The sequence below is a fragment of the Ranitomeya variabilis genome, chromosome 6 (assembly GCF_051348905.1).
Source record: "Ranitomeya variabilis isolate aRanVar5 chromosome 6, aRanVar5.hap1, whole genome shotgun sequence".
NCBI lineage: Eukaryota > Metazoa > Chordata > Amphibia > Anura > Dendrobatidae > Ranitomeya > Ranitomeya variabilis.
Window position 1 is genome coordinate 365,442,831 of NC_135237.1, and position 20,954 is coordinate 365,463,784.

Here is a 20,954-nt window from a genome sequence, read left to right on the forward strand (position 1 = left end):
GTGTTTCGGGATACTGCCCCTCGTCAGTGCAAAGTGGAGATCTGGTTTGACTGATTGAGAGGCGTATGACCGGGATCCAAGAAGTATCGTTTCTCCTTGCAGAGAGCGACATGATAAGCATGTCGAGGTGAGACTTAAAGCCACAATGCTCCTCTGGGAAATATGCAAATTGTCTCTTCAGAGAGGAAGAGAACTAGAACTCTAGTGCCACCTATTGAAAGTACCGTGTTTCCCCGAAAGTAAGACCCTGTCTTACATTAATTTTACCCCAAAAAGTCCCACCCTGTCTTACTTTCGGGGGAGGTCTTACATTAGCTGCAGAAATACGTTACCAACGTGTGGTGTCCTCCCCCAGATCTTGCGTAGTTTTCCGTTGGTGGCGTAGTGGTGTGCGCATGTCCAAGGTCCCAAATCCTCTGCCAGGGGATTGAAAATTGCAGCGATGTCCGTTATTCCTGCGGTGTTCGGTGGGCGCGGCCATCTTGCTTTGGCCGCGCGTGCGCAGAAGCGGCGCTCTGCTGGCCGCGGCTTCAGGAAAATGGCCGCGGGCATCCGCGCGTGCGCAGATGGCTGTCGCGGCGGCCATTTTCCTGAAGCCGCGGCCAGCAGAGCGCCGCTTCTGCGCACGCGCGGCCAAAGCAAGATGGCCGCGCCCACCGAACACCGCAGGAATAACGGACATCGCTGCAATTTTCAATCCCCTGGCAGAGGATTTGGGGGATAGCGGCGGCCCAAAGGTAAGGGCCTTATATTTCACAGCGGCCCCCCAACCCTGCCTTACATTCGGGGGAGGCCTTACATTGAAGGACCCCCCCGTAACCCCCACCCTGTCTTACTTTCGGGGGGGTCCTACTTTCGGGGAAACACGGTAGCTACTTCCAATAGGTGACATGAATTGGTCAATTTATGTGCCAAGTATCTTCATTTTAATCAATTTCCTAGAGGAATAGTAGCAACAAATTTGGCACTCAGAAAGTTTATAGACGTGTGAAACTTTACTGGCAATCCACAATATAACGTTTCTGTCTGTTTAGACCTTCATCAGAACTGATTACTGTGTGGGTGAGACTTGAAATGAATGGAAACTGTGCTATGTCAGAGAATGATCCATGTCGCCGCAGTTCTGATCAAGGTCTAAACAGACCAAAACGTTATATTGTGGGTTGCCAATAAAGATTCACACGTCTATAAACTCTGAGTGCCAAGTTTGTTGCTACTATTGTACTACGGGTTGGAACTCTACTTAGGCACCTGACCAGGAGTGACGCATATTCTTTCTCTACTATTTTTAGTGCAATAGTGCAATTTCATGTTTCGTGTTTGCATGCTATAGCGTTACAGAGTGCAACTTTATTTGTTAGTTATACAGTAGTGTTCAAAATAATAGCAGTCCAATATGACTAACCAGATTAATCACTGTTTTTAGAATAAATTATATTACCACATGTCAAACAATTTACCAGTTAGTGCAGTAGATTCTAAGAAAACTAAAACACTCGGCATTCATGATCTGCATGTTTTTGAGTCTGTATGAGGCTAGGTTCACATTAGCGTTTCTGTGCGCAGCGTATCATCTGCATGCGCAAACGCTTGCCAAAATGCATGCAAGCACATGCTTACGCCTCCGCATAATCTTAAGAATGACACAAAAAAAACGCTGCATGTGCATGTGTTTAAATGTGTTTTCGCATGCATTTGCATTTTATAAGCATGGTGGAGTTGGTGACATTTCCTGGATATGCGCAGTGTAAAGTACGCATTCGTATCGACCACATGTGTACGCATCTCCTTGCGTACCAATGTGTTTCCATAGACAGTAAAGCGTTTTTTTACGCACTCATCCGCATGCAGATGATTGCGCAATATTTGACGCCTCAAAAAATGCAACATGTTGTGTTCGCCGGAAACCGCCGCACACCACGAAACGACGCATGCATACGCATGCGAACGCATGTTACCGCATACACCATGTTAAAGATATGCACGCATGACGCATGCGGATCTATGCGGATCATACACTGCCCACAGAAACGCTAAAGTGAACCCGGCCTTAGAATAATTAATTGAAAGGGGGTCATTCGAGACATTGTTCAGAAGAAAAGCATACTTTGATTAGAAAGTTGATTGAAGAGGGTAAAACGTATAAAGAAGTGCAGACAATGATAGGCTGTTCAGCTAAAATGATGTTCAATGCTTTAAACTGGAAAGTCAAACCAGAGAGATGTGGAAGAAATAGAATAGAAGAAAAGCAAGAATGGCAAAGGCTCAGCCAATGATCAGCTCCAGGATGATCAAAGACAGTCTCAAGTTACCTGTCAGTACTATGACAGTTAGAAGATGTCTGTGTGCAGCTAATCTCTTAGCAAGAAGTCCCCACAAAGTCCCACTGTTAAAAAAAAGATATGTACTAAAGCAGGTAAAATTTGCCAAAGAACACATCAACTGGCCTAAAGAGAAATGGAGAAACATTTTATGGACTGATGAAAATTGTGGACTGATGAAAAAGTTTGTCAGACGACCCCCAAACTCTGCATTCAAGCCACAGTACACTCTGAAGACAGTGAAGCATGGTGGTCCAAGCATCATGATATGGTCATGTTTCTCTTACTATGGTGCCGGACGTATTTATCGCATACTAGGGATCATTGACCAGTTTGCATATATTAAAATACTTGAAGAGGTCATGTTGCCTTACACTGAAGAGGATATACCCTTGAAATGGGGGTTTCAACAAGACAACGACCCTAAACACACCAATAAATGAGCAAAATCTTGTCTCCAGTCCAACAAAATTGAAGTTATGGAGTGGCCAGTCCAATCCCCATACCTTAATCCAATAGAACACTTGTGGGGTGACATTAAAAATGCCTTTTCTGAGGCAAAGACAACAAATGACAAGAAATTGCGGTATGTAGTCCAAGAATCCTGGGCTGGCAGGGTCGGTCTGGCCTGGCGGGGTGCCGGGGACTTTCCCCGTGGGCCCTTGGCTGTGGGAAAGAGAGGAGGAGAAGGAGAAGAAAAAAAAATTCTGCGGTTTTTAGGGGCGCGGACTCTTTAAAAGCACAGGCCGCGTATGTGCAGGGGCGCGCACGCAGTGTTCATTACCTGAACCGCTGCGGCGCACGTCTTGATCAACTGAAGAGTGTGCATTTGTCGTCACCGGCATATGACATTAGTGTCATGCGCCACATGCGACGAACGAACAGATTCACCGCCAGCCTCTGCTATGTCGGCGGCCATGTTAGTATGTGCACGCCGACTTGCAGAGGAGGAGGATGCCGCTGCCAGGAACGCAGGAAGGCAAGAGAGTTTTTTTTCTTCGCTCTTTCTCTCTCGCTCTCCGTGGGGGGCAGGATGGATACACATACGGTGGCCAGGGGCAGGACAAGGGGCCAAGATGGATACACATACGGGGGGGCAGGGGCAGGACAAGGGGCCAAGATGGATACACATACGGGGTCAGAGCCATGGGCAGGACAAGGGGCTAAGATGGATATACATACGGGGGCCAGGGGCTCTTGGAGGCACAGCAGAAACTGGCAGGACAGCTGGACTAAACGTTACCTGTCCGCCCTAGTACCCAGGAGACACAGTGGCACATAGAGCCCGGGTCGTGATAGAGACCCTGTAACAAGGTTCGAGCCACCTGTCATACGGGTTAGTGTCCTAACCTTCATGGAGGACAGAGAGAACTGTGAGGACCTTGCCAGAAGCCATAGGCAGTAAGGGACTACAACACCACCGCGCTAATAGGAAGGCTTTTAACTCCACCTGGTAAAGGGGACTCTGAATTCGCTTCCAAGCTGGCTGGACCCTGCCTGTATCTGTGATCTGGTGCCCTGGACTGTGGCTGCCTGAAGACCCAAGTAAAGCAGGTAAAGAGACAGCGAGACAGCAAACCTGTGTCCTCCGTTCTTTACTGCACCACTCACCATCTTCATCTATACACCGGGAGCCCTGGGGACCTACTTCACCTGTGGGAAGTTATATCATATTAGCTGCCATACCATCACCCCAGAGGACCCCTTTAAGCAGCGTCGGTCCCCACTGAGCGAATACCACAGGTGGCATCACGAACACAAACTTTATTCCAAACCCCTTTAAGGACATTCCCTTTAACATTGGCGCCCAAGGCAACGGACCGGGTCACCGCCACCGTAACACATCCCCTTAAGTACCGAATCCGATACCGAGTGCCCCATGGCCCTTGGTGGGGCAGGAAAGGGGCCGGATGGATACATATGGGGCCAGGATGGAGATATGGGGGGCAGGACAAAGGGCCGGATGGATACATGTGGGGGGCCAGGATGGAGATATGGGGGGCAGGACAAGGGGCCGGATGGATATATGGTTGTGGCAGGACAAGGGACCAGGGTGGATACATGGGGGAGCCAGGATGCATATATATGGGGGCCAAGATTGGTTTATGGGGAGGGGCCAGGATAGATATATATGGGGGAAGCCAGGTTGCATATGTGTGGAGCCAGGATGGATATATGGGGGGGCAGGACAAGAGACCGGAAAGCATATACAGCTCTGGCAAAAATTAAGAGACCACTGCAAAATTTTCAGTTTGTCTGATTTTTCTCTTTATATGTATATTTTTGAGTAAAATGTAAATTGGCTGGAGCATATTATAAAATAAAGGGGGCCGGGCTGGGGCACATTATAAAAGATAGGGGGCCAGGCTGGGCGAGATTATTAAATAAAGGGGGCCAGGATGAGGGACTTGATTACTGTTCGAGGGCCAGAATGAGGAACATGCTATATTAGTTTATGGTGACAAGTGGGGAACATAATTTCTTTAAGGTCCAATTATTACTAGTAGTGTAGAAGTCAGGGAAAAAGTGGGGAAAGTGCTCTGGAAGTGATCAGCTATTGATGACTGTGTTATTTTTTCCAGAGACGAATCCTGGCTGGAAGAAGTGATGGTGGTCTGTGCTGGTTGAAGAAAAGCGAATGAAGGACTTCAACTAGAGACGACACTGGTGAGTCAGTGTATTACATGTACACGCACACTATACACTATATACTTTGTACAGAGCTCCTATGTATAATGTCACTGATGATCACTGTATTACCTGTACACTGACACTATATACAGATCTCCTATGTATAATGTCACTGGTGATCCCTGTATTACCTGTGAACTGACACTATATACAGATTTCCTGTGTATAATGTCACTAATGATCACTGTATTATCTGTACACTGACACTATATACAGATCTACTGTGTATAATGTTACTGGTGATCACTGTATTATCTGTACACTATACAATATATACAAAGCTCCTGTGTATAATGTTACTGGTGATCACTGTATTACCTGTGAACTGACACTATATACAGATTTCCTGTGTATAATGTCACTAATGATCACTGTATTATCTGTACACTGACACTGACACTATATACAGATCTACTGTGTATAATGTTACTGGTGATCACTGTATTATCTGTACACTATACAATATATACAAAGCTCCTGTGTATAATGTTACTGGTGATCACTGTATTACCTGTACACTGACACTATATACAGATCTCCTGTGTATAATGATACCGATGATCACTGTATTACCTGTACACTGACAATATATACAGAGCTCCTGTGTATAATGTCACTGGTGACCACTGTATTACCTGTACACTGACACTGTATACAGGGCTCCTGTGTATAATGTCACCAGTGTTCACTGTATTATCTGTAGTCTGACACTGTATACAGAGCTCCTGTGTATATTGTCACTGATGGTCACTGTATTACCTTACATAGACACTATATACAGAGCTCCTGTGTTGTGAATTCTGCTCTTGGGCTCCCTCCGGTGGTTGTAAGTGGTAGCGCTGCTGTCTCTGAATCATAGCATTTATCAGGTGTTTTCACTTTTTGCAATTTGGACAGGGCTATTTAGTCTTGCTTCACCCTTTAGTCAGTGCCAGTTGTCCATTGTTCCTGGAGGATTCACATCCCTGCCTGGTCTCTTCTGCTTTGCAGTTCTTTTCAACAAAGATAAGTTCTGGCCTTGATTTTGCTGTCCACATGCTGTGGTCTTATTGTTCAGTTATTTTCTATGTTTTGTCTTGTCCAGCTTGGTCTGTATAAGGATTTGTTTAGCCAAGCTGGTATCTCTGGAGATGCAGATATACCCTCCATGTCTTTAGTTAGCTGTGGAGTTTTTGTATTTTCTGTGGTGGATATTTTCTAGTGTTTTAATACTGACCGCATAGTACTCTGTACTGTCCTTTCTATTTAGCTAGAAGTGGCCTCCTTTGCTAAATTCTCATTTCAGTCTGTGTATGTTTTTTCCCTCTCCTCTCACAGTCAATATTTGTGGGGGGCTGCCTGTTCTTTGGGGATTTTCTCTGAGGCAAGATAGTTTTCCCTTTTCTATCTCTAGGGGTAATTAGTCCTCCGGCTGTGTCGAGATGTCTAGGGAGCGCTAGGTACATTCCACAGCTACTTCTAGTTGCGGTGTTAGGTTCAGGGTCTGCGGTCAGTACAGGTTCCACCTTCTCCAGAGTACGTCCCATGCTGCTCTTACGCCACCCGATCATAACAGTACAACTGGCTCACAATGAGTTAACCGCATCTCAGAAGAAAGGAAGGAAAGTGCTGAGCCATTTTTTTTTCTGTAGTCTGTTGTGTTTTTTTTTTCTCTTCCCTCTTTGCCTCTGGGTGGCTCAGGAGTTCGGCGCTGGTATGGATGTTCAGGGATTGGCTTCTCGTGTGGATCAACTTGCTGCTAGAGTACAGGGTATTTCCGATTATATTGTTCAGACTCCAGTTTTAGAGCCTAGAATTCCAACTCCTGATTTGTTTTTTGGGGATAGGTCCAAATTTCTGAGCTTTAAAAATAACTGTAAACTGTTTTTTTCTCTGAAACCCCGTTCCTCTGGTGATCCCAGCCAGCAGGTTAAAATTGTTATATCTCTGCTGCGTGGTGACCCCCAGGATTGGGCATTTGCCCTGGAACCTGGGAATCCGGCGTTGCTTAATGTAGACACCTTTTTTCAGGCGCTTGGGTTATTGTATGACGAACCTAATTCAGTGGATCATGCTGAGAAGACCTTGTTGGCCCTGTCTCAGGGTCAAGAAGCGGCAGAATCATATTGCCAGAAGTTTAGAAAATGGTCTGTACTGACTAAATGGAATGAGGATGCCTTGGTGGCAATCTTCAGAAAGGGTCTTTCTGAATCCGTTAAAGATGTTATGGTGGGGTTCCCCACGCCTGTTGGTCTGAGTGATTCTATGTCTCTGGCCATTCAGATTGATCGGCGCTTGCACGAGCGCAGAGTTGTGCACACTATGGCATTGTCTTCCGAGCGGAGTCCTGAGCCTAGGCAGTGTGATAGGATTGTGTCTAGAGCTGAACGACAAGGATTCAGACGTCAGAATAGGTTGTGTTTTTACTGCGGCGATTCTGCTCATGTTATTTCTGATTGCCCTAAGCGTACCAAGAGAATCGCTGGTTCTGTTACCATCAGTACTGTACAACCTAAATTTCTGTTATCTGTGACCCTGATCTGCTCATTATCGTCATTTTCTGTCATGGCATTTGTGGATTCAGGCGCCGCTCTAAATTTAATGGACTTAGAATTTGCCAGACGTTGTGGTTTCCCCTTGCAGCCTTTGCAGAGTCCTATTCCTTTGAGGGGCATTGATGCTACACTGTTGGCTAAAAATAAACCTCAGTTTTGGACACAGCTGACCATGTGCATGGCGCCAGCCCATCAGGAAGATCGTCGTTTTCTGGTGTTGCATAATTTGCATGATGCTATTGTGCTGGGTTTCCCATGGTTACAGGCGCATAATCCGGTATTAGATTGGAAATCTATGTCTGTGACTAGTTGGGGTTGTCAGGGGGTTCATGGTGACGTTCCTGTGATGTCAATTGCCTCCTCCCCCTCTTCTGAAATTCCTGAGTTTGTCAGATTTCCAGGATGTATTCAATGAGCCCAAGTCCAGTTCCCTTCCACCGCATAGGGACTGTGATTGTGCTATTGACTTCATTCCAGGCTGTAAGTTCCCTAAAGGCCGACTTTTCAACCTGTCTGTGCCAGAACATACCGCCATGCGGAGCTATGTGAAGGAGTCCTTGGAGAAGGGGCATATTCGGCCATCTTCTTCACCATTGGGAGCAGGTTTTTTCTTTGTTGCCAAAAAAGATGGCTCCTTGAGACCCTGTATTGATTATCGCCTCTTGAATAAGATCACGGTCAAATTCCAATACCCTTTGCCTTTGCTTTCTGATCTGTTTGCTAGGATTAATGGGGCTAGTTAGTTTACTAAGATTGACCTTCGAGGGGCATATAATCTGGTTCGTATTAAGCAGGGGGACGAATGGAAAACTGCGTTTAATATGCCCGAAGGCCATTTTGAATACCTTGTGATGCCATTCGGACTCTCTAATGCTCCATCTGTGTTTCAGTCCTTCATGCATGATATATTTCGGAATTATCTTGATAAATTCATGATTGTATATTTGGATGATATTTTGATTTTTTCAGATGATTGGGAGTCTCATGTGAAACAAGTCAGGATGGTATTTCAGATCCTTTGTGATAATGCCTTGTTTGTGAAGGGGTCTAAGTGCCTCTTTGGAGTACAGAAGATTTCTTTTTTGGGCTTCATTTTTTCTCCCTCATCTATAGAAATGGATCCGGTTAAGGTTCAGGCCATTCATGATTGGATCCAGCCCACATCCGTGAAGAGCCTTCAGAAATTTTGGGGCTTTGCTAATTTTTACGCCGTTTCATTGCCAACTTCTCTAGTGTGGTTAAACCTCTGACCGATTTGATGAAGAAGGGCGCTGATGTGACGAATTGGTCCTCTGCGGCTGTTTCTGCCTTTCAGGAGCTTAAACGCCGATTTACTTCTGCCCCTGTGTTGCGTCAGCCGGATGTTTCTCTTCCTTTTCAGGTTGAGGTTGACGCTTCTGAGATTGGGGCAGGGGCCGTTTTGTCTCAGAGGAATTCTGATGGTTCCTTGATGAAACCGTGTGCTTTCTTTTCTCGAAAGTTTCCGCCTGCGGAACGCAATTATGATGTTGGCAATTGTGAGTTGTTGGCTATGAAGTGGGCATTTGAGGAGTGGCGACATTGGCTTGAGGGGGCCAAGCACCGTATTGTGGTCTTGACCGATCATAAGAATCTGATTTATCTCGAGTCTGCCAAACGGCTGAATCCTAGACAGGCCCGATGGTCCCTGTTTTTCTCCCGTTTTGATTTTGTGGTCTCGTATCTTCCGGGTTCTAAGAATGTTAAGGCTGATGCCCTCTCTAGGAGCTTTTTGCCTGATTCTCCTGGGGTCCTTGAGCCGGTCAGTATTCTGAAGGAAGGGGTGATTCTTTCTGCCATCTCCCCTGATTTACGACGGGTTCTTCAGAAATTTCAGGCTGATAAACCTGACCGCTGTCCAGTGGGGAAATTGTTTGTTCCTGACAGATGGACTAGTAAAGTGATTTCGGAGGTTCATTGTTCTGTTGGCCGGTCATCCTGGGATTTTTGGTACCAGAGATTTGGTGGGTAGGTCCTTTTGGTGGCCTTCTTTGTCACGGGATGTGCGTTCTTTTGTGCAGTCCTGTGGGACTTGTGCGCGGGCCAAGCCTTGCTGTTCCCGCGCTAGTGGGTTGCTTTTGCCTTTGCCGGTCCCTGAGAGGCCTTGGACGCATATTTCTATGGATTTTATTTTGGATCTTCCGGTTTCCCAGAGGATGTCAGTTATCTGGGTGGTTTGTGACCGGTTTTCTAAGATGGTTCATTTGGTACCTTTGCCTAAGTTGCCTTCCTCTTCTGATTTGGTTCCGTTGTTTTTTCAGCATGTGGTTCGTTTGCATGGCATTCCGGAGAACATTGTGTCCGATAGAGGTTCCCAGTTTGTTTCTAGGTTTTGGCGGGCCTTTTGTGCTAGGCTGGGCATTGATTTGTCTTTTTCTTCCGCATTTCATCCTCAGACAAATGGCCAAACCAAGCGAACTAATCAGACTTTGGAAACTTATTTGAGATGCTTTGTGTCTGCTGATCAGGATGATTGGGTGGCTTTTTTTGCCATTGGCCGAGTTTGCCCTTAATAATCGGGCTAGTTCTGCTACCTTGGTTTCACCCTTCTTTTTGTAACTCTGGTTTTCATCCTCGTTTTTCTTCAGGGCAGGTTGAGCCTTCTGATTGTCCTGGGGTGTCCTTGGGCTCATGTTGTTGACAATTTGGTGTTGTCTCAGGAAGGGGCTCAGCGTTTTGCTAACCGTCGTCGCTGTGTTGATTCCCGGCTTCGGGTTGGGGATTTGGTCTGGTTGTCTTCTCGTCATGTCCCTATGAAGGTTTCTTCCCCTAAGTTTAAGCCTCGGTTTATTGGCCCTTATAGGATTTCTGAGATTATCAATCCAGTGTCTTTTCGTTTGGCCCTTCCAGCCTCTTTTTCCATCCATAATGTTTTTCATAGATCTTTGTTGCGGAAATATGTGGTGCCCGTTGTTCCCTCTGTTGATCCTCCTGCCCCGGTGTTGATTGATGGGGAGTTGGAGTATGTGGTTGAGAAGATTTTGGATTCTCGTTTTTTGAGGCGGAGGCTTCAGTATCTTGTCAAATGGAAGGGTTATGGCCATGTTAAAGCTGATGATTTGGTTCGTGCCTTTCATTTGGCTCGTCCGGATCGGCCTGGGGGCTCTGGTGAGGGTTCGGTGACCCCTCCTCAAGGGGGGGGTACTGTTGTGAATTCTGCTCTTGGGCTCCCTCCGGTGGTTGTAAGTGGTAGCGCTGCTGTCTCTGAATCACAGCATTTATCAGGTGTTTTCACTTTTTGCAATTTGGACAGGGCTATTTACTCTTGCTTCACCCTTTAGTCAGTGCCAGTTGTCCATTGTTCCTGGGGGATTCACATCCCTGCCTGGTTTCTTCTGCTTTGCAGTTCTTTTCAACAAAGATAAGTTCTGGCCTTGATTTTGCTGTCCACATGCTGTGGTCTTATTGTTCAGTTATTTTCCATGTTTTGTCTTGTCCAGCTTGGTCTGTATAAGGATTTGTTTAGCCAAGCTGGTATCTCTGGAGATGCAGATATACCCTCCATGTCTTTAGTTAGCTGTGGAGTTTTTGTATTTTCTGTGGTGGATATTTTCTAGTGTTTTAATACTGACTGCATAGTACTCTGTACTGTCCTTTCTATTTAGCTAGAAGTGGCCTCCTTTGCTAAATTCTCATTTCAGTCTGTGTATGTTTTTTCCCTCTCCTCTCACAGTCAATATTTGTGGGGGGCTGCCTGTTCTTTGGGGATTTTCTCTGAGGCAAGATAGTTTTCCCTTTTCTATCTCTAGGGGTAATTAGTCCTCCGGCTGTGTCGAGATGTCTAGGGAGCGCTAGGTACATTCCACGGCTACTTCTAGTTGCGGTGTTAGGTTCAGGGTCTGCGGTCAGTACAGGTTCCACCTTCTCCAGAGTACATCCCATGCTGCTCTTAGGCCACCAGATCATAACACTCCTGTATATAATGTCACTGGTGATCACAGTATTACCTGTATACTGACACTATATACAGAGCTCCTGTGTATAATGTCACTGGTGATTAGTGTATTACCTGTACACAGACCCTATATACAGTGCTCCTATGTATAATGTCATTGGTGATCACTGTATTACCTGTACACTGACACTATATACAGAGCTCTTGTGTATAATGTCACCTATGATCACTGTATTACCTGTACACTGACACTATATACAGAGCTCCTGTGTATAATGTCACGGGTGACAACTGTATTACCTGTACACACACTATATACAGAGCTCCTGTGTATAATGTCACTGGTGACCACTGTATTACCTGTACACTGACACTATATACAGAGCTCTTGTGTATAATGTCACCTATGATCACTATTACCTGTACACTGACACAATATACAGAGCTCCTGTGTATATCACTAGTGATCACTGTATTATCAGTACACTGACACTATATACAGAGCTCGTGTGTATAATGTCACTGGTGATCACTATTATCTGTACACTGACACTATATACAGAGCTCCTGTGTATAATGTCACTATTGGTAATAACAGTGTTGTTAGTATCGTGGCTTGTGTTCATGATCAGTACTGTAGCATTCAGTCACTATGTGGTGGTAATTTGTGGTCTGGTCACGGTGTGGCAGTATTTCTCCTTGTATGTGGTATTATTTGGTCCCTATATGCTGGTAATATGTCATATTATTCGGTCACTATGTGGTGGTAATTTGTGGTCTGGTCACGGTGTGACGGTATTTCTCCTTGCATGTGGTATTATTTGGTCCCTATATGCTGTTAATATGTCATATTATTTGGTCAATATGTGGTGGTAATATGTGGTCTGGTTATGGTGTGGCAGTATTTGTCCCTTGTGTATAGTATTATTCAGTCACTATGTGGTCTGGTCATGGTGTGGTGGTATTTCTTCCCTGTATGTTGTAGTATTGGTCTTGGTATAGAGGACTGTGTTGTGCATGGTGGTCATTTGTTCTCTCTGATATTAATTAAGAGAAGGTTCTTTATTTCCATTAGAAATTCGATACTTGATACACAGCGGCAGGGATGCATTTACAGGGGTTTTCTTGTGAAAAAAGTAATCATCTATCCACAGGATAAGTGATAACTAGTGATGAACGAGTATACTCGTTGCTCGGGTTTTCCCGAGCACGCTCAGGTGATCTCCGAGTATTTGTGACTGCTCGGAGATTTAGTTTTCGTTGCCTCAGCTGCATGATTTACAGCTGATAGACAGCTTGAAGACATGTAGGGATTCCCTAGCAACCCCCACATGTACTCAGCCTGGCTAGCAGCCTTAAATCATGCAGCTGCATCAACAAAAACTAAATCTCCGAGCAGTTACAAATACTCTGAGACCACCCGAGCGTGCTCGGGAAAACTCAAGCAACGAGTACACTCGCTCATCACTAGTGATAACGTATTGATTGGTGGGGGTCTGACTACTTAGACCAATTCAGCAAAATATGGAACTTTTTATCCCCATTAGACTGGAGTTGTATGGAGCTGGAGCTCAGATATGACACCTGCCACTCCATTTTAAAATGGGAAAAGTGTCCTATCAACGATAAAACTTCCTCATTCTTCCGATCGGTGCAGTTTCTAATGGTCGAGCTTACGCGATCACCTATCCTGTAGCGCCTATGGATTGGTGATTACTTGTTTTAACCAAAGAACCCCATTAATATAAACTACTGTAATTATACATCCCAGTTATGGGGGCGCACAGTAGATGTGCAGAAGCCCCCTGTGTTTTACAGCCGATGATCCACTATAATGGGGCTAACGACAGACAGATATTTGCATATAGCTGTAGGGTGGGCCCCTAAAGACCATTCCCCTGGTGGGCCCCAGACACCCCGATCCGACCCTGATAACAGGTGCCAGAAGTTGTTTGACTCTATGCAAATATGTGAAGCAGTTATAAAAACAAATGTGGGTATACAACTAAATATTAGGTTAGGCATTCACAGTTATGTTAAATCCACAAAAAAAAATAGTACATATTGTCAGTTTGTAAAGATAAATGCAGACACTGCTATTTTTTAGAACAGCCCAATGTTCATTTTTTATTTTTTGTTATGTAGTTAAAAACTATATACATTTCTCTTCATGTTTTCAATTAGAAAACAGTGTGCAATGTTCCCAATGCATGGAAATAAAAACTAGAACAAATGCACTGCTATTATTTTGAACACTACTGTATATGGAGATGGCTACTCTCAGTTTGCACCTGTTTTCTGTTGGGAAGAGATGGTCAGGTCAGTCTTTGATATTTACAAACACATAATGATAGGGAATTTAGATAGTGAGCCCTAATGGGGACAGGGATGATAATATCTGTAAAGTGCTGTGGAAATTGATGGCCTTATATAAGAGATTAAAATAAATAAAATGAATAATATACCCACCATGCCTGCACAGATCCTGATAAAAGGTGTCAGGATAAACACTTCCAGCCTGGAAAGCATCTGAATGTTTCTGCAAGAGCTGGTACAACATTATATGTAAGAAAATGGAATTCATTCATATTAAAATATCATTTAATAGTGAGGAATCACATGGAGTTTCCTGCTATGTTTTTATATTTATTCATTTTACCCAACAATAGCAGAATATAGTATATTAAACCATGCAAAAATTGTAGTTCAGTGTAGGAGATAAAACATCTTGCATTGTTATCAACAGTCTTTAACATCCATGATACAAGCTGTATATTCCCTGAATCATGTGACATCTCACTTCTCAACCGCAATTAAGGCTACTTTCACACTAGCGTTTTTTTCAATACGTCGCAATGCGTCGTTTTGGCAAAAAAACGCATCCTGCAAAAGTGCTTGCAGGATGCGTTTTTTTCCCATTGACTAACATTAGCGACGCATTTGCGACGCATTGACACACGTCGCAACTGTCGTGAGACGGTTGCGCCGTGTTGTGGCGGTCCGCCGGGAGCAAAAAACGTTACATGTAACGTTTTTTGCTGCCGACGGTCCGCTTTTTCCGACCGCACATGCGCGGCCGGAACTCCGCCCCCACCACCCCGCACTTCCCCGCACCTCACAATGGGGTGGCGGATGCGCTGGAAAAATGCATCCGCTGCCTCCGTTGTACGGCGCAGAGAACGCTAGCGTCGGTAACCTCGGCCCGACGCACTGCGACGGGCCGGGCCCGACGCTAGTGTGAAAGTAGCCTTAGATGGACTACAATTTTTGCTTCAGAGAATTCATGCAAGTATCAAAATGAGATCTCATGCTGCAGAATTAAACATTGTTCATGAAGCCTGAGTAAAAGGGGCTGTGACTACAGACTTATGAATCCCCCCAGCTCATGCACTGTGCACTGCGGGGATTCGCCAGTTTCTGACCCAGGATCGAAGGGTATGTACGAGTTATACATACCCCTGGCCAGAGCCTGTCTAGTGGGCATGGCCTCGCTCCATACACTTGTATTGTATACAACTGTATGAAGCGATGCTGCGCCCAGTGGCTGTATGTATAACGCATACATAACCTCCAGTCCCAGGTCAGAAACTGGCGAATCCCCGCAGCGCACAGTGAGTGCGCTGGGGAAATTGATGTCTGCAGTCACCGTGTGACTGCAGACATCAAATTGGACCTGACAACCCATTTAAGGCTCATTCATCGGTCTGATTTTTCAAAGTACGAGAAAAAGACAGAATATTCTGATCAGATTTTGATCAGAAGTTATTCACAGTTTATTCAGAATTTAATCAGAGTGTTTGATCTAAGTGTTATCAGTTTGTGGAAAAATGTAAAAAAAAAAAAAAAGTTTCTCCACCTTGTCCTTTCAGACAGTTCATGAAAATCGAATGTCATCGATGCCGCTACAGGGCAAGTGGGAAGAGCAGGGCAAAGCGCCAGAATTTGTGCATCAAATAGATGCGCCTTTTCTGGGCGGCTGCGGGCTGCTATTTTTAGGCTGGAGGGGTCAATATCCACGGCACCTTACAAGCCTGAAAATACAAGCACCTGCTTTAGCAAGGCTGGTTGTCAAAAATGGGAGGGACCCCACGCCGTTTTTTAAAATTATTTATTTAAATAATTTAAAAAAACAGCGTGAGGACCCCTCTATACTTGACAACCAGCCTTGCTGAAGCTGACAGCTGAGGGTTGCAGCCCCCAGCTGTCAGTTTTGCCTGGCTGGTTATTAAATATACGGGGGAACCCACGCCATTTTTTTTTAAATTATTTATTTTCAGCACAGGCGCTGGCTGATGAATACTCTCATCAGCCGTTCCTGCTCCCACTTATTAGAGGCAGCAGGCATCGGCTTATGGGAGCAGTAGTCCCATCAGCTGACACCAATGACCGGAGGTAAACTTTATACAGTACCTCTGATCATAACTGCGGGCACACGCTGTCATTTGACAGCATGGGTACTGTGGCTGTCTGACCGGCGGTGATGATTTTACCACCGATCAGAAGCGGTGTTTGTCGCGCTATCATGCACATAACAACGTGGAAAACATTGGATGTTCGGGCCCCCCATTCAAGCGAATGGGGTTCGGGTTCGGGTACTATTCTGACACCCAAACTTTTTGTTACTGTTGTGCCAAACCCGAACATCCAGGTTTCCATCTGTAGTGCTTATATGCCCCTATTTCTGCTAGTGATATATGAGTACACCCTGAGCAATTGTGTCTACTATACTTATGTTTGCCCCTCTAATGTTTATTGTGGGCGAATGTGTAGACCATAATCACAATATCAATTTCTTCCACTTTATTTTCAGTAATATCGTAACTGTACCTCTCGGTAATTTACTTTTCCATATTCTTCATTAAAATACTCCAGACCTCTGTGAGCTGTAACAAAAAAAATATTTTTTCAGGTTCCTTAAACAAACAGTCTCATGGTGCCTACATATATACATTAGCTGAAAGTTGGCCAAAGCTGCAAAGATATGGCAGAGCTTGCTATATTGAAGTCTATGAGAGAGATACATTCAAGGAAGAGCACTGACAGCAACAGCTGTGTGACCATATACCAGTTCATCAAGACAGAATACCAGTACTTTGTACTTATACTTCGCTCATAAATTGGCCAATTCAAGTGTAACCGACAGCCACGATAAGGCGATCCTCTCTGATGAGACATATCCTAATGTGAATGCTCTCCTAGGCTGAAGCCTACATTTATATTGGAAGGTAGGATCTTGCTGTAATTAAAACTGCCAGTGGCTGATGGGTGGAGAGCTCGGTGTGAAAGCCTATGCATTATTTCCTATTTTCTAGAGCAGTAATGCAATTCAAATTTCATATACTGAATATCATGTTTGCATGCTATAGCGCTACAGAGTGCTACTTTATTTGTTAGTTGTAAAAAAAAATTATGGACATGTGAACAGCCCCATAGACTTCTATGGTTATGTGTTCTATCCATGAAAATAACAAATAAGATATATACGTGATTAATGGAAATGCATTTTTCTGCTCCTAGAAGGAAAAAAAAAAAAAGGGAAGGTGCCATTAAAAAAATTTGAAAAACTGAAAAAATGTCAAGTATTAATATTTTAATGTTTTTTTAAATTATTATTTAATATGCTCATACACATAGGAAAATTCACAAACTTTAATGCATCATCCTTTTTTTTTTCTTTAAGTTGTTTGTCAGGTGAAATGATCGCATTACATACACAAATTTCCTATGGCAGTGTAAGCTTCCTTTAGCAGCATTACAGTGCCATAGTAGAGCTGTGTCAGTGATCAGAGTGCAGCAGGGTGATAATTACTCTGCTGTGCTCTGAACACTGCAGTCACATTGGTGATCAGCAGCCTGGAAATGTACTACTAATGCCAGGCTGCTGATCCCTGCCGATGATGCTCACCTCACCCCAGACCTCCTCTGCTCCTGTCACCAGGGCCAGCGTTTGGGGCAGGCAGACCAGGCAGATGCCTGTGGCCCCAACCTACAAAGGGGGCCCCTGCATCTGCAGCCCCTTTATGAAGTGCCCAGAGGGTGTACAGCAGTGAATAATGCTGTGCATTGCTCTGTTGTTCTGGAATGTCTCTCCCAAATCCCCCGTGAGACCCCCTCAGGGCTGTGATTTACTCACTGTGGTCCCGGAGCTCTGTGCTGATTGCTGTAGGATCAGGTTTCACAGTCACATACAGCAGGGATCAGCATAGGCTCTGACCACAGTCACTAAATCACTGCTTTTAATCTGACAGGGCGATCTCCTGTCACTACTCTCTGGATGACACAAGACAGGAATATTGTCTGCTGAATCAAAGTATTTATTATATAGAAATAAATGAATTCCCACGTGAAATAATAAGGGTGAACCATGCACATATATAGTACAGGTGTGCATATGAATCAGCATTTTTGGTGCATTTTTTTTGCAGCCAAAGCCTGCTCTCTTGGCAGTGAAAACACTGCTTTCAAAGCACCCATTTTTTAGGGTACGTGCAGATGATCCGGAAATGGCAGCACTTTGGACACAGCGGACATGTGCTGCAGTCTATTGAACACAGGTGATTCCGCATGTGTCCATTGAACCGTGCGGAATCACCACGTCCAATATATTGGTGAGATTTCTCTTGCGGAGACTCGCGTCTACGCAAGATAAATTGAAATGTGTATTTAAAGACTCGGCACTCAACTTAAATAAACAAGTGGTGGTTTATTGTTGTCCACTGTAGTAGCAAAACGTTTCGGTCTTACTTCAGACCTTCCTCAGTTACTACATAGAAGTTACAAAAAGAAAAAGGTGATAAACGAAATAAAGTATATACAAACACATCAAAAGTCAATTATGGTCAATTTGGATTGAAAGGAAAAAAAAGGATAACAAGCTTGGTACCTGCGCAACCTAAACTCATATAGTAAGCAATAACATGAACAGTGACGGGATACAATACAGACTGAACTGTGTTGATGGTGAGGAATAGGTGGTAATTAAATTATAATAACACATACCAGATAACTGTGCGTCTATTGACTTGGATTAACCAATAGGTTCAGAATGACAGAACTTGATCTGGAGAAATATATGTGAAAAACATTCATATTCCAAAGAGTGGATTCTAAGGGAGTTTTGTGCCTTATATAGAGTGAACATACCAGTCTGTCTATCCGTAAAACTTGCGGAAGATATAGATGTAGAGCCTGCGGAATTATGTGAGAGTTTCAGTGTCCCATTGTCCGTCATATGAGGGTGGTGTCAGAGTGACTAGCAGTCCGTCCAGTAACTAACCTGTGCTTCAGCTGGAGACAGGTGTGGAGTGCCTTAGCGGCGTGTCTGGACGCGGTGTTCCCCACTCGTCCTGACAGGAAGTGTCCGAGTTACGCCAGATAAATTGGCATGCTGCGGTCTGGAGAGACGCGCCGCATGTCCGTCTCTGCGGGTGATCTGCAGGTGTCAGTGCACGCATAGTAAAGATAGAATTTCTTGAAATCCCATCCACTATGCTGTAACATCTGGCCACTGCGGGTTGGATGCTGCACACAGGGCCGCCATCAGGGCATGACAGCCATGACTGGCGTATGGGGCCCGGTGAGCAGAGGGGGCCCGCATCGGGCCCCGTCTAATCTGCTCACCGGGCCCCACCCTGCCGGCACTGCAGCCCCCCCCCCCCCCTGCCGGCGCTGCGGGCCCCCCACCTGCCGGCGCTGCGGGCCCCCCCTGCCGGCGCTGCGGGCCACTATTGACGTGCGGGCCCGTGCCCGCACGTCAATGGTTAACAGCCGCCGCCAGCCAGTCAGAGGCGCAGTCGCACTTCGCCGGCGTCTGACGTCATTGTCAGCCGCCGGCGAGTGCGTCCTTCACCTGCGTGGAGGAAGTGAGGTGGTTCCCCGCCGCAGGAGCATGGCAAGGTAAGAACTCTTTTTTTTTTTTAGAACGGTGATCCCAGGGGGGTGGGGCCCGGGGCAGAACGCTGGACACGCTGGGGCCCGGGGCAGAACGCTGGACACACACGCTGGGGCCCGGGGCAGAACGCTGGACACGCTGGGGCAAAAAGCTGGACACGGGCAATATGCTGGACACAGGGGGCAGAGATGCTGGACACAGGGGGCAGAGATGCTGGACACAGGGGGCAGAGATGCTGGACACAGGGGCAGAGATGCTGGACACAGGGGCAGAGATGCTGGACACGGGGCAGTATGCTGGACAAGGGGGCAGTATGCTGGACACAGGGGGCAGAATGTTGGACAAAGGGGCAGAGATGCTGGACACAGGGGGCAGAGATGCTGGACACAGGGGGCAGAGATGCTGGACACAGGGGGCAGAGATGCTGGACACGGGGCAGAGATGCTGGACACGGGGGCAGAGATGCTGGACACGGGGGCAGAGATGCTGGACACGGGGGCAGAGATGCTGGACACGAGGGCAGAGATGCTGGACACGGGGGCAGAGATGCTGGACACGGGGCAGTATGCTGGACAAGGGGGCAGAGATGCTGGCCACAGGGGGCAGAGATGCTGGACACAGGGGGCAGAGATGCTGGACACAGGGGGCAGAGATGCTGGACACAGGGGGCAGTATGCTGGACAAGGGGGCAGAATGCTGGACACAGGGGGCAGAGATGCTGGACACAGGGGGCAGAGATGCTGGACACAGGGGGCAGAGATGCTGGACACAGGGGGCAGAGATGCTGGACACAGGGGGCAGAGATGCTAGACACAGGGGGCAGAGATGCTGGACACAGGGGGCAGAGATGCTGGACACAGGGGCAGAGATGCTGGACACAGGGGCAGTATGCTGGACAAGGGGGCAGTATGCTGGACAAGGGGGCAGTATGCTGGACACAGGGGGCAGAGATGCTGGACACAGGGGGCAGAGATGCTGGACACGGGGCAGAGATGCTGGACACAGGGGGCAGAGATGCTGGACACAGGGGGCAGTATGCTGGACAAGGGGGCAGAATGCTGGACACTGGGGCAGAATGCTGGGCACGGGGCAGAATGCTGGACACAGGGGGCAGAATGCTGGACACAGGGGGCAGAGATGCTGGACACAGGGGGCAGAGATGCTGGACACAGGGGGCAGAGATGCTGGACACAGGGGGCAGAGATGCTGGACACAGGGGCAGAGATGCTGGACACGGGGCAGTATGCTGGACAAGGGGGCAGTATGCTGGACACAGGGGGCAGAGATGCTGGACACAGGGGGCAGAGATGCTGGACACAGGGGGCAGTATGCTGGACAAGGGGGCAGAATGCTGGACACAGGGGGCAGAATGCTGGACACAGGGGGCAGAATGCTGGACACAGGGGGCAGAGATGCTGGACACAGGGGGCAGAGATGCTGGACACGGGGCAGAGATGCTGGATACAGGGGCAGAGATGCTGGACACGGGGCAGTATGCTTTACAAGGGGGCAGTATGCTGGACACAGGGGGCAGAATGCTGGACACAGGGGCAGAGATGCTGGACACAGGGGCTATGAATGATGCTGGACACAGGGGCTATGAA

The 20,954-nt window shown here is 46.5% G+C and overlaps 1 protein-coding gene across 1 annotated transcript in view; it reads right to left on the minus strand.

Annotated features, from left to right (window-relative positions):
• GPLD1 (glycosylphosphatidylinositol specific phospholipase D1) overlaps positions 1-20,954 on the minus strand; it is a 127,621-nt gene that overhangs the window by 99,611 nt on the left and 7,056 nt on the right. Inside the window, exons 2-3 of the mRNA XM_077269978.1 lie at positions 16,287-16,342; positions 13,929-14,007 (exon numbers count right to left, since the gene is read on the minus strand). Of these exons, the coding sequence (XP_077126093.1) occupies positions 13,929-14,007; positions 16,287-16,342 (135 nt within the window). The remainder of the gene's footprint in view (positions 1-13,928; positions 14,008-16,286; positions 16,343-20,954) is intronic.